Source organism: Corvus kubaryi, unplaced genomic scaffold (assembly GCF_017639235.1).
Source record: "Corvus kubaryi isolate FWS band 111438036 unplaced genomic scaffold, C.kubaryi_AGA036_p1.0 130, whole genome shotgun sequence".
Taxonomy (NCBI): domain Eukaryota; kingdom Metazoa; phylum Chordata; class Aves; order Passeriformes; family Corvidae; genus Corvus; species Corvus kubaryi.
The window spans coordinates 4,451,539-4,465,739 of NW_024580665.1; the positions used below are offsets into that span (position 1 = coordinate 4,451,539).

General features: G+C 43.4%; 1 protein-coding gene across 3 annotated transcripts in view; it reads right to left on the minus strand.

The window, feature by feature from the left end:
* The window catches only part of CHRDL1 (chordin like 1), a 38,919-nt gene extending 27,253 nt beyond the window's left edge, over nucleotides 1-11,666 (minus strand). For all 3 annotated transcript variants that reach the window (XM_042029115.1, XM_042029108.1, XM_042029100.1), the window contains exons 1-4: nucleotides 11,267-11,666; nucleotides 8,308-8,453; nucleotides 6,487-6,599; nucleotides 2,492-2,585 (exon numbers count right to left, since the gene is read on the minus strand). In XM_042029115.1, the coding sequence (XP_041885049.1) occupies nucleotides 2,492-2,585; nucleotides 6,487-6,599; nucleotides 8,308-8,404 (304 nt within the window). In that variant the 5' untranslated portion in view covers nucleotides 8,405-8,453; nucleotides 11,267-11,666. The remainder of the gene's footprint in view (nucleotides 1-2,491; nucleotides 2,586-6,486; nucleotides 6,600-8,307; nucleotides 8,454-11,266) is intronic.
* Nucleotides 11,667-14,201: the final 2,535 nt, after the last annotated feature.

Consider the following 14,201-nt stretch of genomic DNA (forward strand, 5'->3'; position numbering starts at 1 on the left):
TTATTCTGACTTGGTGCCTCCCACTGGTTTGTTTTCAAACTAGCACAATATGTAACAGAGTATAATGAGCATTTATGAGAATAATTCACATGGATGGCCAATGGCCAAAGCTCTCACGCATTCCATTAAAAAATAACCAGGAAAACTAGAGAAGTGAATTTCCTGCATATCATGGCATGTTGCACAAAAGACATTGTATGCCAGACACATAGAAATGGAAAGCTGGCCTAAGATCTCCAAGAATGCTTGAGATCCTATTCAGATCGAGCATGAACATTTGCCACTGATGATAGAGCACCAAATATGATATACATAATCACTGCAGAAAGCAGAATGCAAATAACCCCTGAAATCACAAGAGGCTACGCATTCTCTTTTGCCTAATATTGTTACAGATTCAATTAGGGGAAAAACAGACCTTAGTGGGACTCTCATTTTTAATGAGATAGTGCACAGCTAGCAATGTAATGGCCTGTCATTTGTAGCAGATTGATTACAAATAGACTTTAGGAGCAGCTAAGAGAAGATAATATATCACAATTCAGGAAAGGCTCATTCTGATAATTTTCCATATTTATCAGTTTAAACACAGAGTACAAAATTCCAGCTGAAATCTATGAATAGGAAGAACTTAATTTGATAAGAAGGATTTGAGAGTTTACAGGGGGCCTTACTCTTCCTTACTAGACCACTGTAGAATGTTTTGAAATCTTCATAGATATCATGAAATTTGCAACTCATGAACAGAAAAAAGCCAAAACAGTTCTTTGCCAAGGAGCACTTGAAGCAAAACCAATCAATCTAGAAGCGTTTATGATTCTATAGTAGATACTGTACAGAGATACTAAAAAAAGAATAGAAAACATTCCTGACTGATGCCAATTATTGAGTAGGACTTCTGTGATTTAATTTAAACTGTCAAAAAGTAAGCATCCAGTGTAAGCTGTTTTCCTGTGCTCCCTCAATAATCAGTGGAGAGTGACAGGCATCTCCAAGGAAAAAGTCTTCTCATTCTGGGTAACAGGATGAATCACCCTCATGTTTCCAACAGCTGTAAAGGGCATCTGGATGATTGTCTTGCCAACTGAAGTTTAGATTAGCTGAAAAAACAGACCAGATTTTGGGCACACCAGTACACCAGTCCTTCTTTTGATCTGGAAACAAAAGAACCAGCACCTTACCATTTTACTAAGTTATAGTTGGCCAAAGAAAGCATTCTGCCTTACAAATTTTCTTTCCTAAGTATTAGACCATCATAGATAAAACTCCAGTCATCAGCTGGATGCCAAAGAGTTGGATTTAAAGTTGGATGGGCTCAATCTCATCCTAGGACACCAAAGCAGCATCACAGCATCAGATGAGTTATATGCTCGAAATGGTTCTTCCTTGTCACTGGTTAAAAAAGGCTTCTAGATACATAGATCAGATATTGATACTCAAATCTGATAGAGAGTGCATATAATTGTCGGGGAAGATGAATCCTACCCAAAATTGATGTGTGGATGCCATTTATTATCCAGTAAGTGCAGTAAACACATCCATCCCAGCTGAACAGCCACCTTTTGTGCACTCATGTTCCTCTGCCATTGTGCACTTACTGCCTCCTGCTCACAGGCTTTGGTCAGGGAACAGCTGTTTTCCTCAGACAATTAAACTCTCTGGAGAAAGTCAAATAAAACCCCTTTCTATGATGCTGCATGAATACTCTTTTATAAGTGGAAATGTGGGGTGCCACTAAGACAGACATTTAGGGAAAAGCTCCAGTCAAATCTACCAGCCATTAGGCCATGTCGGGAATGCTGGAACAGGCTCGTGAAAGATCCTGCTTAGTCTCTTTCATACAGTGGCTCTTAATAATGAGCATATAATAAATGTACAGTCTGGAGAATTTACTATACAGTATCCAATTGGATTTATATAGTCATAAACTTCTACAGCACTGCTTCTATGATTTACAACACTCTCTACTAATTATGAAGCCATGCCTGGACCTGAGATGTAAAGGGCAAATGTTACCAGACTGGTTGTACAGTGACACTATACAAATTCATGCTTGCCACAGCAATTTTGAATTGCTTGTTAACAGAGAGCCATTGCAAATAACCATATATTTTGGTCTGCTCTTATGAAAAGCACCAAAACCAGAAACCTAGGAAATTTGTGGGATGGTGTTTTATTGTGATAGAATGTAGAGACAAGGAGTCAGGAATGGACAGTCGATGAAACTTCTGCTACTTTCTGCCTGGATTGTAGGGGATTGGACTTGGCAGCTCACCTGATCCCTTCACAAATCTATATTTCTGATTTCCTAAACAGAAAACACCATGAGAAATACTGTAACTTACTGTAGGACAAGCCTCTCATGACCTAAAGGGATACAGGAGGATGTTTACTTCACAGAAGTTTTCCAGCACAGATATTTAATTTTGTTGTTACTCAGCATATTAAATAACTATTTCAGAAAGGACTACTTGTCACTAATAGGAATTACCTGGGCATCGTGGGCAGCACAGCTGTGGTACATGCACAGGGGAAGCACAGTGTAGACTTGGGCATCTTATTCTGCTGCACAAAACATTTCCATTCTGCAGGTGGAACATAGTACATAGTATTTTAATGAAATGGGCTGTCTTACAAATCTCTGTGTTCTTTATTCTACATCCAAATATTTTTTTAAAAATGCCTTTTTACAACATTCTGGTTTCACTCATACCAAGGTAAGCCCAGATACTTCTATTGCCTTTGAATTTATGCTGGAGGTCAGAAATTCTTACAAACCTTAAAATCAGAGGAAGTGCCTAAAAATGGATGGCAACAATCTCCATTTCTCTTTTAATTTCCATTTGTCTTTTTCTTTTGAGCAGATTATGCTTAGGAATTGCATTTCCAAAACTAAGGCATGGATAAATGGTAGGTCTCTGAGATATCCCCTACTGAGGGTTAGTTCAAGACCGCAAGAGACAATAGCGTCTGTAATTGCTCCTGAAAACGATGGAGAGTCTTTTGTTTTCATTTTATTGCTTTCCCAGTAGACAAAAAACACCAGTTGGTAAGTAGCCATTTTTCTAAGAAATATGAGTTAAGTCTTGGGAATAAGGTTCATTATTCATGTCATTAACATAATATTCTATTTGACCACATCTAAGTTTGATTTATAATTAAAACACAGGGAATTTTCATTATCCAGTGTCTGTAACCAGAAAAGACCATCAATTTCAAATTCCCATTTCCCATCTATAATTCATCCTCTTAATTTACCTCTGAGTTGCTCATGTTTATAGCAAGAAAGATCTTTCAGCATGAACACTGACATTAAGTTATGACTGTAGTTTTAGGTCGTGTCAGGACTAAACCCACTTTATTTTCATATGCCTTCTGGAGCACTGAAATGTTTTCAGTGGATGTGCAGACTTCCATAGACAGCAGATATATAGGCCTTTCTAGTCATCTCTTTCAAAATAATTCATTGACAAGTATCTGCAGACCACAGGCTGGAATCCTACTATTAGATCATTGCTAGCCACAAACTACAGTTGTGCATCTGCTTTGGAAAGAGACACTAAAAATGACATCACCATCTGTTTCCAATGAGAACTGAAATGAAATATACTGATTTTGTAGAAGAGGAGCAAATTTTAGACTGCAGAAGCTTCACAGAATAGGGACTATCCCTGGTCTGCACAGCTCCTTGCCCAGCAGACATGGGAGCCTGTGGAACACTGCTGTAGAAGAAAGGCTGGCACTGCCTGCTGACCTGGCTCCATGTTGCTGACTTGTCCAGTTCCATGACCTCACTCTTTTTCAGTTTAAGTCCTGCGGAATCTCCTGAGGGGAATGTTTACTTTCTGTACATGGTCAGCTGTGATAAAATTCTGCAGGCCAACTTTTCTGCTCTGTGCTGCTGGCCAGACTCCACTGTCTGCAGCAGGACAGAACTATTTTAACTGATCTTGTGCTTAGTGAGACTGATCTTATGCCTATATTCACAGTGATATTTGGGAGAGCAACCCTACTGACCAGAGCGGGACTCAAGCACTGGTCAGTCTCTCTGACCCAGGGCCAAAGTCACATTTTTGCATCAGGTACCAAAGAGTGTTGATGCATCTCTCTCCCCAAGCTGGGCTATCAGTGCTGAGTGTGGAGAGCAGTCATTTAACCCTGCAGATATGACTATGAACACAAGCAAAAGCAAAAAGCTGCTGTATTTTAGGAGTAAAATAATGATCTAACAAATTGTGAGTGCTCAAATTTACTTGACAGTAACAGTCAACAGGCTCTACTGTGAACTGGGGGGGAGGAAGGGTTGTAAAACGAAGGGGGAACAGGGCGAGAACACTGAATTATGTTTAGTTTTATTCTGGTTTAAGTATGTAAGTTATAACTTGTAAAAATACAATACTATATACACACAAAAACAAAAAAGCTTTTTTAATGCCAGGCTGAATAATTTGGCCTCTGTTTAGTTAATTTGTCTCACCTTTTTCTTAAATATCTGAAGAGTGTGTGCTGGGGGGATGGACAGACAGACTGTTTAGAGACAGAGCAGAGATCTCTGTCTGCTGCCTGGCTGATGTGACTTGTTTTGTGCAGACATCATGCAGATCACAATGTTTGTGGCGAGCAAAGACATTTTGATCACACTGGCCATGAAGACCTCTAGGGATTTTTTTGCTTTTCTCTGCAGTGTGAGGGAATCAGTCGCTGCATCAGACTCTACATAGATCCCTCGCCTACCTGACAGGGAATCATACATGGTTTACACTTAGGTCTCTCTTACTTGCTATCTGTGGCACACTTTACTTTTCTCTTTTATGCTGTCATATTTGGTTTATGGTCTGTGCTTGTGCTATGTCATGACATGTCTAATGCCTTTATTTTGTTAAAATTTTAAATCATTGAGGGATTCCTGAAGGAAACCTCATGAAACTAATGAAGCTTCAGGAGCTTTTATTGTAGGTCAGTGCTCTGAGGACATGACTGTGGCCAGGACAAAGCTCAAGTGAGTGGTTGGATGCTGCAGTTGTTATTTGGAATCTTCCTTCCAGACAACAAGAGTCACATCCAAGAGATCCCTCAGCATCCTCACTGCTGAAATAATCCCAGGTTACACTTTGCACCCTCATGGTACACCAAAGGTAAAATATAGCAGACAAGGGAGTAGAGTCCAGTCCACTTCTGAGCTGCATGTACTGGGAACTACCATAAGCGGTTTCATTCTTTACTAAACCTGCTGCCCTGAACTGTCACTTTGTCTTCCGTGCCCAAGTTAAAAAATAAAACAGACTTTTTTTGGAGGCTCATAATGTGTGGGTGTGTGTGGGTGTGCCTGGGTCCCAGCAGTGCTGTTCTCTAGAGGAGCTGACCATGCACTTTCCCATCCCTCCAGGCTGTCTAACAGCTCCCTAAAAATCATCAAGCAATTATTTGTATCCAGATCTCTAGGGCTTCCAGTTAATTTTTTCCCACCCAAGACACATCCTTCCAGTGATTTAATGAGTGTTTTAATCCACACAGACTCTGAGGGAGTTTTCAACTTTGCATATACGTCAACAAAAGTTGACTGGATACTCCTTTTTGCTCTAAACAAAGATTTTCCTTTCTTCCTACTACATTGGTTTTTCTCGCACAGCTGCATTCTGCAGCCAAACTTGTGGGACTACTGTTAGTGCATCTCTGCACTGAGTTGTAGTAGCAGATTCCCTCAGAGCAAATGCTGCACAGGGGCCCAATATTTTACACTTGCAGGGAGGGAAAATAGCCAGGAATACTTTATTCTGCATTAAATACAGCAGACAGAACTCAGCATCTGGAGTGTCTCATGTGTTAGTGATTAAGATCGCTTATTGTTTATTTTAAAGTACTCTAAGGGACATAAACTGCCCTCATTTTTGTGCCTCCCCCCAGCCATATATGACATACTATGGGGATCTCTGACTGCTGTGTTTTTGCATCAGCCATCAACTGATGGGAGCCCTTTCATGTTTTATCCAATTCTCTCTGCTCCCCATAACCTTTTCTCATGTTTCATCATCTCATTCTTCTTTGACTGACTTTTACTAACAGCTACATCCAAGCCTGTTCCTTCAGCACTTTAGGGCAGCAGATGCTTTGACTGGAAGATGTTGGCACTGTACACAGATCAAAGTACCAAATTCAGGTTCAGCATAATTGTCCATATTGGTGGAACTGCAAGGATTATACTTAGGTAATAGGGCCTGATCTGTGAAGATGTAATGCCCAGCATCCACAAAGCTTCTGGCTAGTTAAGGAGCTGTTTTGTCTATGCTATGTGAGTATTATTTGCCAGTATTGGCCTTCTCTGTTAGTATTTTCCCTTCACTAGGATCACCTGCCTTGATTTCCTGCAGCATGACCAGGACCCATGAGTGAAACAGGTTTGGGCTTTGTCAAATTGTAGCTACAACGGAAAGGATTATAGTCAGTGAAGCAAGTAGAAGTTGTAGGATAATAACTCAGCAGTCCTACCTCTGAGCAAAGACAATTAACGCAGTAAACAAGGCCATAGGGTTCTAGATAAGGATGCCATCTTTCTCCTACACGGTACTTCTTATCTTGGAACACACAGTATGTATCTGAATCTGTAAAACAATAAAGAATTGAAAGAGCTATGAATGAAAATTTCCATTCCATGCTTACAAAGTGTATTTAGGTGTGCAGAGTTTTCTGTAAACTAGTTTTTCTTTTCCTGGAGAATCACACAACAGAAACACCCTTAATTTCACATGCTGTTTTTTCTAACCTCCCAAATCAAAAAAAATGACATGGCCTCCCATTTTTCCAAAATTGCAGCTCCTGAAATGATGATAAAATGGCTTTCATACAGGTGACTTTATCCTTTCACCTGTTTAGGTAAGAAAATTAAAGTGCCCGATCACTCAGGCAGGCTTATAGGAAACAAAACCTTTTCATTGCAAAACCAAAGCAATTGGTCCAACTGAGGAAAATCCCAGGTTGTACTGCAGAGAGATGCTGAAATAATTGATGCATCAGCTTTCAAAATATTTTAAGATCTTTTTGTTGACTAAGCACTTTTGATCTTGCAGTTGCAGATTTGCAGAAATCCACATACCTGTCAGACGTTGTTGTCCTGTCTCTCCCTGTCACACTGAAACCTTCAATCTCTACAATAAAAGGGTGTTTCTCATGTGATTCTGTGTGGGAATTCCTTTCTGTTATCTTAATGATATCCAAATTCAGTTTCATCCATTACCCTCAGTATAGAAGATGCTTCAGGATATCTTAACAAAATACTCATCTTCCATGTGATAATCCAAGCCAGGGACATTCTTCACATTTACTGGGCTAGAAGAAGCTATCAAGAGCTAGGGACTGTTAGTAGAAACTGTGATCTGCTTTCCCTTCACACAGAAGCATGACAAATGAAACACATGATACGAAAAAGCAGACAACTGGAGTCTGGTAATTTCTCACACTGTTCTTTCTTTGAACAAGGTTCCTTCACACTCACTTCCCTGTGGGTGAGATCAGTGGGGCAGAGGGCCTTTCTGGAACTCACTCTTTTTTTTTTTTCTCCATCTAATTCCTTGGAAGCAGAAGCTGCTGAGACTGAGGCTAAAAATTTCAATGACTTCTCAAGGGCAAGCAATGTCTTTTGTAAGAAGGAGGCCAAAACCCAGCCTGTGCAGGTAGGGAGAGCATTCCAGAGATCTAGTAACAAGGCTGAAGCAGTCAATAACTCCTTGACTTACTTGGGTAGCTATTCCTCCATGCCATGATTTCTGAAATGTGTTAACATCTCCCACGGATGACAGGCTTTGCAGAAACGCTCCCTTTATTTTGTTTGTATTCTTTTCAATTCTTCTCATCAAGTTTTTGACAGTGCTTAGACTCTTAATTTTCTCAAGGGATGTACCTAATCCAGTTCATATGAGGTTGTTTTTACAACACAAGAGAACAGTCTTGGACGAGCTTTACACTAGCTGAAAACTTCAGCACAATAGTCTTACACATGGGACAGATTCCAGATAATCTGTCAGATGTTTACAGAGGTTACTAAATGGAATCAAGCACACTCTTGACTCAGGATATTTGAAATAAAACAGATTCTCCAACTGATGTGTTATGTCCTTTACGATGCACTATAACCTGTACAGCTTTAGGAAAATGTACCCCAAATGTGGGTGTGACCTGATTCCACTAAACACAGGATTAGAAGGAGGAAGAATGTTAGAAGGTTTAGGACATTCTTTCCTGAACCACATCTGAAAATAGAAGGAAAATGTCTAATTTAGGTGAATGTGACAGCTTTGTTTGAAGTCTACTTACGTTTTATTTGTTCTAGTTTACCTCCATCTATGAAAAGGAGGCAGAGCACACCAAAAAAGATAAAATTAAAATCCTCCAATATCCACTTTCTTTTCATCTTTATCGTCAAAAGGAAAAGAAAGAGCCTCCAAGTAGAGAATGTTGAGCTGTTGGGAAAAAAATATTAAATTAATTAAAGTAAAATCTTGTAAGATACTTAATGATTTCATCCAACACACAGAAATCCTAAACTGCCAGGACAAAAAAAATACGTCTGTATCATGCATCTACCTTTTGTGGAAACAGCTTTGCCTTCAGATCATTTAATTTCTTGAAAAGGAGACACATTCCTATTCATGAAAGCTGAAAACTGGATATTCCTTCTAAAAATGTCCTTATTTTATTTCCAAGCAATCTGGCAAGTAAGCAATCTAAATTCTTAAAAGTTCTCTTTCCCAAGAAACTAGTTTGAGAGATGTTCTTGTAGAGCATCACTTTCGGATGTATCTTTGGTGTCATTTTTAACGTTTGCTTCATCCTAAAGTTAACCTTGGGTGTCCCTGGAGTACTGGCCCTGCACTGTGGAAATCCTGGGGGAGCCAGTGGCCCTGCTGCAGCCAGTGGGAGTTTTCCTCACCACATCTAATAGGCTCCCACCACTATTCAGCTCGCCCCTTCGCCCCTCTCCCAACCACTATTGTTCTGGGACTGTGTATAATTAATTTTTCTAGAGTTAACCCTTCTGCTGCCTTGATAGCTGAGAGCAGAATGGGGGAATGACTTGTCATCTTCATTCCTGTAGATCTTTAATGTCAAAATCTTGCATGTGGGGCAAAGCTTAATGTATTCTTCTCTGTGTGGTGCAGAACTGGTATCATCCTTGCTGCCTGTGCCATTCTATTTATCTTTTTCTGGTTTTTAACAAGTGAATTATTTTAGGAAAATAATTAACTAATTAACTAAAGTAGATTTTTTTTTAATAAACCCAACTTAAGATTCTACTATTTTTATGTGTCAATGTTTATGAGCATTCATTACAAAAGTGTTATCTTCCCAGAGTGTACTTGTCCATAACTTACAATGTTGGAAAGATTTGGGTGTTATTTTAAAAGCCTTGATATGGATTTGCTATTGGTTTTACAGAAGTTTAAAAAACACAAAAAGAGTGACTATTGGAAAAATGAACAGTCTGTTTTGTAAACTAATTTGGCCTCTTCAGATCTCATGTAAATAACAGAACTGTACATAAATACGTTCAAACTCTCACATAATCAAGGCAAAAAGAATAATTTATATATGTATATTGAAAATTAAGTGGTGGGTAACTCAAAGAAATGAAACAGTAAGTTAAGAAGCCCTTAAAATGAAATCTTCCTATTAAGACTGGTGAGACCTAGGATACTGTAACAAAGAGTGTGTGATCTGATTTTATCAGCGGCTTCATTGCCTTTACTGTTCAAGAATTCTCTGTATTCCCAAACCGCAACCACAAAGGACATCTTCCTTAACTAATCAAACCTGTGCCACTACTCTGTACTCAGTAAGCTCATTCAAAACAATGCAAGTTGCCTCTGAAAATGTCTTAAACAAAGCATTCTTTAAAGCACACTCCCTATTCAGTAACAAAACATAACTTTCCATTTATTTTGCAAGTTGAGGATAATATTTCAATTTCAGAAGAAGAGTTTAAGTAATTTTTTCCTTTCAGCATATTCAAATCACATAGGACATTTTTGAAGCCAAACATCCTTTTAAAAACCTGTTTAACATGAAAACTTTATAATTTAGTCCCAGGACATCATGCATGCACTGAGAACAACAGTAGCACATCGCTGGGGATAGCAGAAATGTGAATGTTTAAGTATTTCAGCCTTCTTAGAGATTGCTTAAGCAAACAATAATTATAAATGGTGCATGATTATCCTTTGTGCAGCACTTTATCTGTTAGCTACGTTGGTTAGTTGGAACAGAAAGGCTCAGAAATCCACCCATTTTAAATGTCAGGTCTTCAAAAGGAAGAACATTATAAAACTTGGACTGCTTGTGCTCAGAAATGCTGCACAGTAACATGAGATGGTGGAGTTAATAACAGAAATGGGATGGAGACTTTTGATGTCTTTCTTAATTCTCTTTAATTTCTGTATTGTTGTTACTCCAAATATAAACACATACTTTTCACTGTTAGCACACTCCCTTTATTTCCCCAAAGGGCAATGTCCTAAAAATATTCCTGGATTTAAATAATCTCAGTTAGGATTAACCTGTTAATTATTGGTGTGTTTTCTGCGTTGTAGAAACAATGGAGGTGATCCACATCTTACATGAATTACTTAGTGAAATAAGGCAGATGGGGCTCTGTTTAACGCCTCGCCCTCCAAAGAGCCCGGTTTGGTAACTACAAGAGGCAATGTCCGGCCTCGCCACGTTTTACTATTAGTGAAAAAAAAACCGCAAAAAGCAAAAATGGCAGTGCCGAGGGCAGCTGGCAGAGGCTGCGAGGCGCGGGGCTGCGGCGATGCAGCGGCGGGGACAGCTCAGCCCCGACGGCCGCGCTCCCCCTCCATCACCCGCAGCGCGAACCCTCTCCCTCCGCTCTTCCCGAGGCTTTATCCCTGCGGCGCGTGCCCCCGCTGCCGTCGCGGGGTGCCTGTATGCGGACGGGTCTCCCGCTGAGCCGCGGTCGGAGGCTCCCGGCTCTCGCAGCTCTGACAGAACAGCCGCCCCTTGGGCGCCGGCCCGGGGAGCGCCCGCCGCCCCGCCCGGGGCCGGGACGGGAGCTCGGCTCGGGGCTGCCCTCCTGCCCGGGGCCGGGCGAGGTGCCGGCGCTGTCCCCGAGGGCGGCGGGACATCGGCCGGCGAAACGGGACAGACGGAAAGCCCGGGACGCGATGGGCTGTCTGTGCCGCGGCCTCGGGCGCAGCTCCGGCAGCGGGAGCGCGCCTTCCCCGGGGCCTCCCCTCGGACAGCAAAGCTCACAAACCTGGGCCAGGGCTGGAGGCCGCTCCGCTCGGAGACCGCCGCGAACAGCGCTCGGGCTGGGGCAGCCCCGCAGCTCCGCGCTCCGCTCCGCCGGGGTACAGGGGCGCTCCGGCCAGGCGGCTCCGCTGCTCACTCACATTGCCATAATCTTCTCCCGCGACTTTTAGGTGTCCCCTTCGGTTCGGTGGTGAGGGGGCAAGCAGGAGACCGACGGCGTCCTGCCGCCGCCGCCGCCAGCCCTCGACCCCCGACTGACGGACGGGAGCGGAGAGGGAGAGATCCGCTACGCCCGAGCTGCGGGGCCGCTGCCGGGCGGGCGCTCCGGAAGGTCCCGGGCTGGGGCACCTGTCACCGCCTCCTGCTCCGGCGGGGAGCGTAGCGAGGCCCCGCGGCCGGAGGATGCTCGGCGGCGGGTCCTGCCCCGCAGCCCTGCCGGCAGCGAGCGGCGGCGGGAGGCGGGGTGAGCAGGTCCGCCTCCGCCCCGGCCCCCTCCTCGCCCGCGGCCCGCGCCCGCCGCCCGGCACAGCGGCGTGACTGACACGGCCGGGGTGGAGCCGCTCCGCCATGGGGGGCCGCGGACAGGGGCGACACCGGACACGGGGCTCGGAGCCCGCCCGCCCTCCGGGCTGCCCTCCCGCCCGCGGAACCACCTGCGGGCCGCGGGACTCGCACCCGGGCGGCGGGGCCATGCTCCGGTGCCTTCAAACGAGCTGCGGGCTGGGTGACCGTGGCCACAGGTTCCTCTGCGGGAACAGAAAACCCCACGGGTGGCTTTCTTGGAGAGCGGACTCCACACCGAGACGGCTCTTTAATGGGCTTCTCCCAGGCGGGGTGCCCCCCGGAGCAGACCCGACAGAGTTAGCATCCACTGGGATCTGCCAGACACCTTCTGCTGATACCCTCCGGTCTGATTTATTGTGTTAGAAGGTTTCAAGGTCACATTGAGATTCTGGTGGAACTAAATTAAACCCATGATTCATTATATGCTTGGTCAAACATTCTTTTTCTGTCTTCTTGTAGCCCCTGTAACTAACAAGAAGAGATCAGTGAACTCTTGACAAATGATCTGAGAAAAAGGGTGAGGTATGAAAAGACATCATGTGGAGAAACAAATTACAACCTATTTCCCCTAGTTTGGGACCAGGGTGTTTGGGGAGCACTGCTGGGAGGTCATACACCTCTCAGACTTAGCAGATATTTTCAGAAGGCTGAAAATGGAGCAGAACTTTTGTTTCTTCCATTGTACCTTAGCTGTACAGAATACTGAAGGTACAGTGCATGGTGAAACCTTATACTAGCATGAGGAAAGCATGGATGACTTACTAAGGCTTTTGTAGTGTGACTTCATGAGTAACCAAGGCTGTATGTCAGTCAAATGCAACTTTATAACTCTAAATATTAAATAACGAAAAGAGAAAGTTCTGGAGCTAAGCGTTTTGAAAACACTGCTCCATGCCTACTTCTGTGTCACTCTGCCACTCTGTCTTGCTGTGCACAAGCAGTAATCCATGTTCCTAAGGAAAAATCATTGCTCAAAGCTCTTAGTCCCCAATGTGAGGCCTCCTGCTGCAGGCTGATAGTTTTGGAAGAGACACTGTATGAAACAGGGATGGGCAAACAGAGAAAGAAATGGTAACTCTGAATCAGAAGTATGATTTTAATTTGCACATGAAAGCAGAGAACCTGCGCTGTGCAAGCTTCAGTCCCGCAGAGGGATATCCATGCTCATGGAGCAAAGAGTTAAGCACATGCATGTGCTTCTAAATTGTGGGGCTGTAGAAATGTTACTCCTTTAGGTGTTGTGCTGTGTTAGACCATGCAGGCTCAGCCTGAGAGACAAAATGCATAAGGATAACATAGACACTCAGATGTGTGACTGAACTGACCCTGTTGCAAATCTTTGTGAGTAGGAATCCACAGGTCTTTGTAGACAGGCTTAATAGTTTGGGTTCATAGCAGCTAAGTGACTTTAATAAATGCAGCTTTGGGCCTGGGCAGACCTCAGTTTTAGAGCAGAGACATCCTCCAGAATAATCCACCCAACACAGCTACCCACCTGTGTCAGTCTTCTCTAGACACCGCTTACCCCCTGTATTTTCTTCTCTGTGCTGATACAAAGTCCAGTGTGTGTAAAGACAACAGTAATTGTTGCAGTACTCTTTATGCCTAGTCAGTGTAGTAGTAATGAGAAGTGAAATATTTTCTATAGACTGTGTGACCTGAATTCTTTTGCAGAGGGATTCTTTGAAAATAAATTCCTTATTTGGCCTGAAGAGTGCTTTGGGAAAGTTGCTGGAGATGCCAGCACTTTCCACTGCATTCTGTAAGACTCTTTCAGAAGATGCTGCTGTCTGATGGTCTCTGGAGATACTAATTCAGGTGCAAGACCTTTGCTGAACATAGAGATTTATGAACTGGTGTTATTTTCCTGCTCTGGCAGATTTAGGTTGTAGAGAATTGGCTGAAAGAGCCTTTCTCTCAAGTGAGGGCTTGGCATTCACTGAATTGGCAACTTGGTGGAAACCCAGACTTCCAAAGGCAGGCTACTCTAGTCTGACTCCTAGTCCTGGTCCTGCTGCTCAAGCTGTTCATTATTTGCTGGGGTGTCCCTGAGGGCTGTGGATCTGGCATCTCTCTTGGTCACATACAACGGTGGCGTCTGTTTCTTGTCCTTCATCTTCCCATGGCATAGTGTTGCAGCAAGGCTTATGGTCGTTAGGCCAAAGGACATTGTGGCACATGCTGGACATTGTGCATGCATGGAATGTTCACAGGTGGCCTCTTGGTGAGCGACCCTTGCTGAGCTGGCAGGGTTTGTCAGTGGCCCTGGATCCTGGTAGTGCTGCACCTATGCCTGAGCTGTTCCTTTTCTCCCAGCTCTGGCCAAGTCTCACCAAGAGGAGCAAGGACAAGCCACTACCCTTTATGTGTCACCA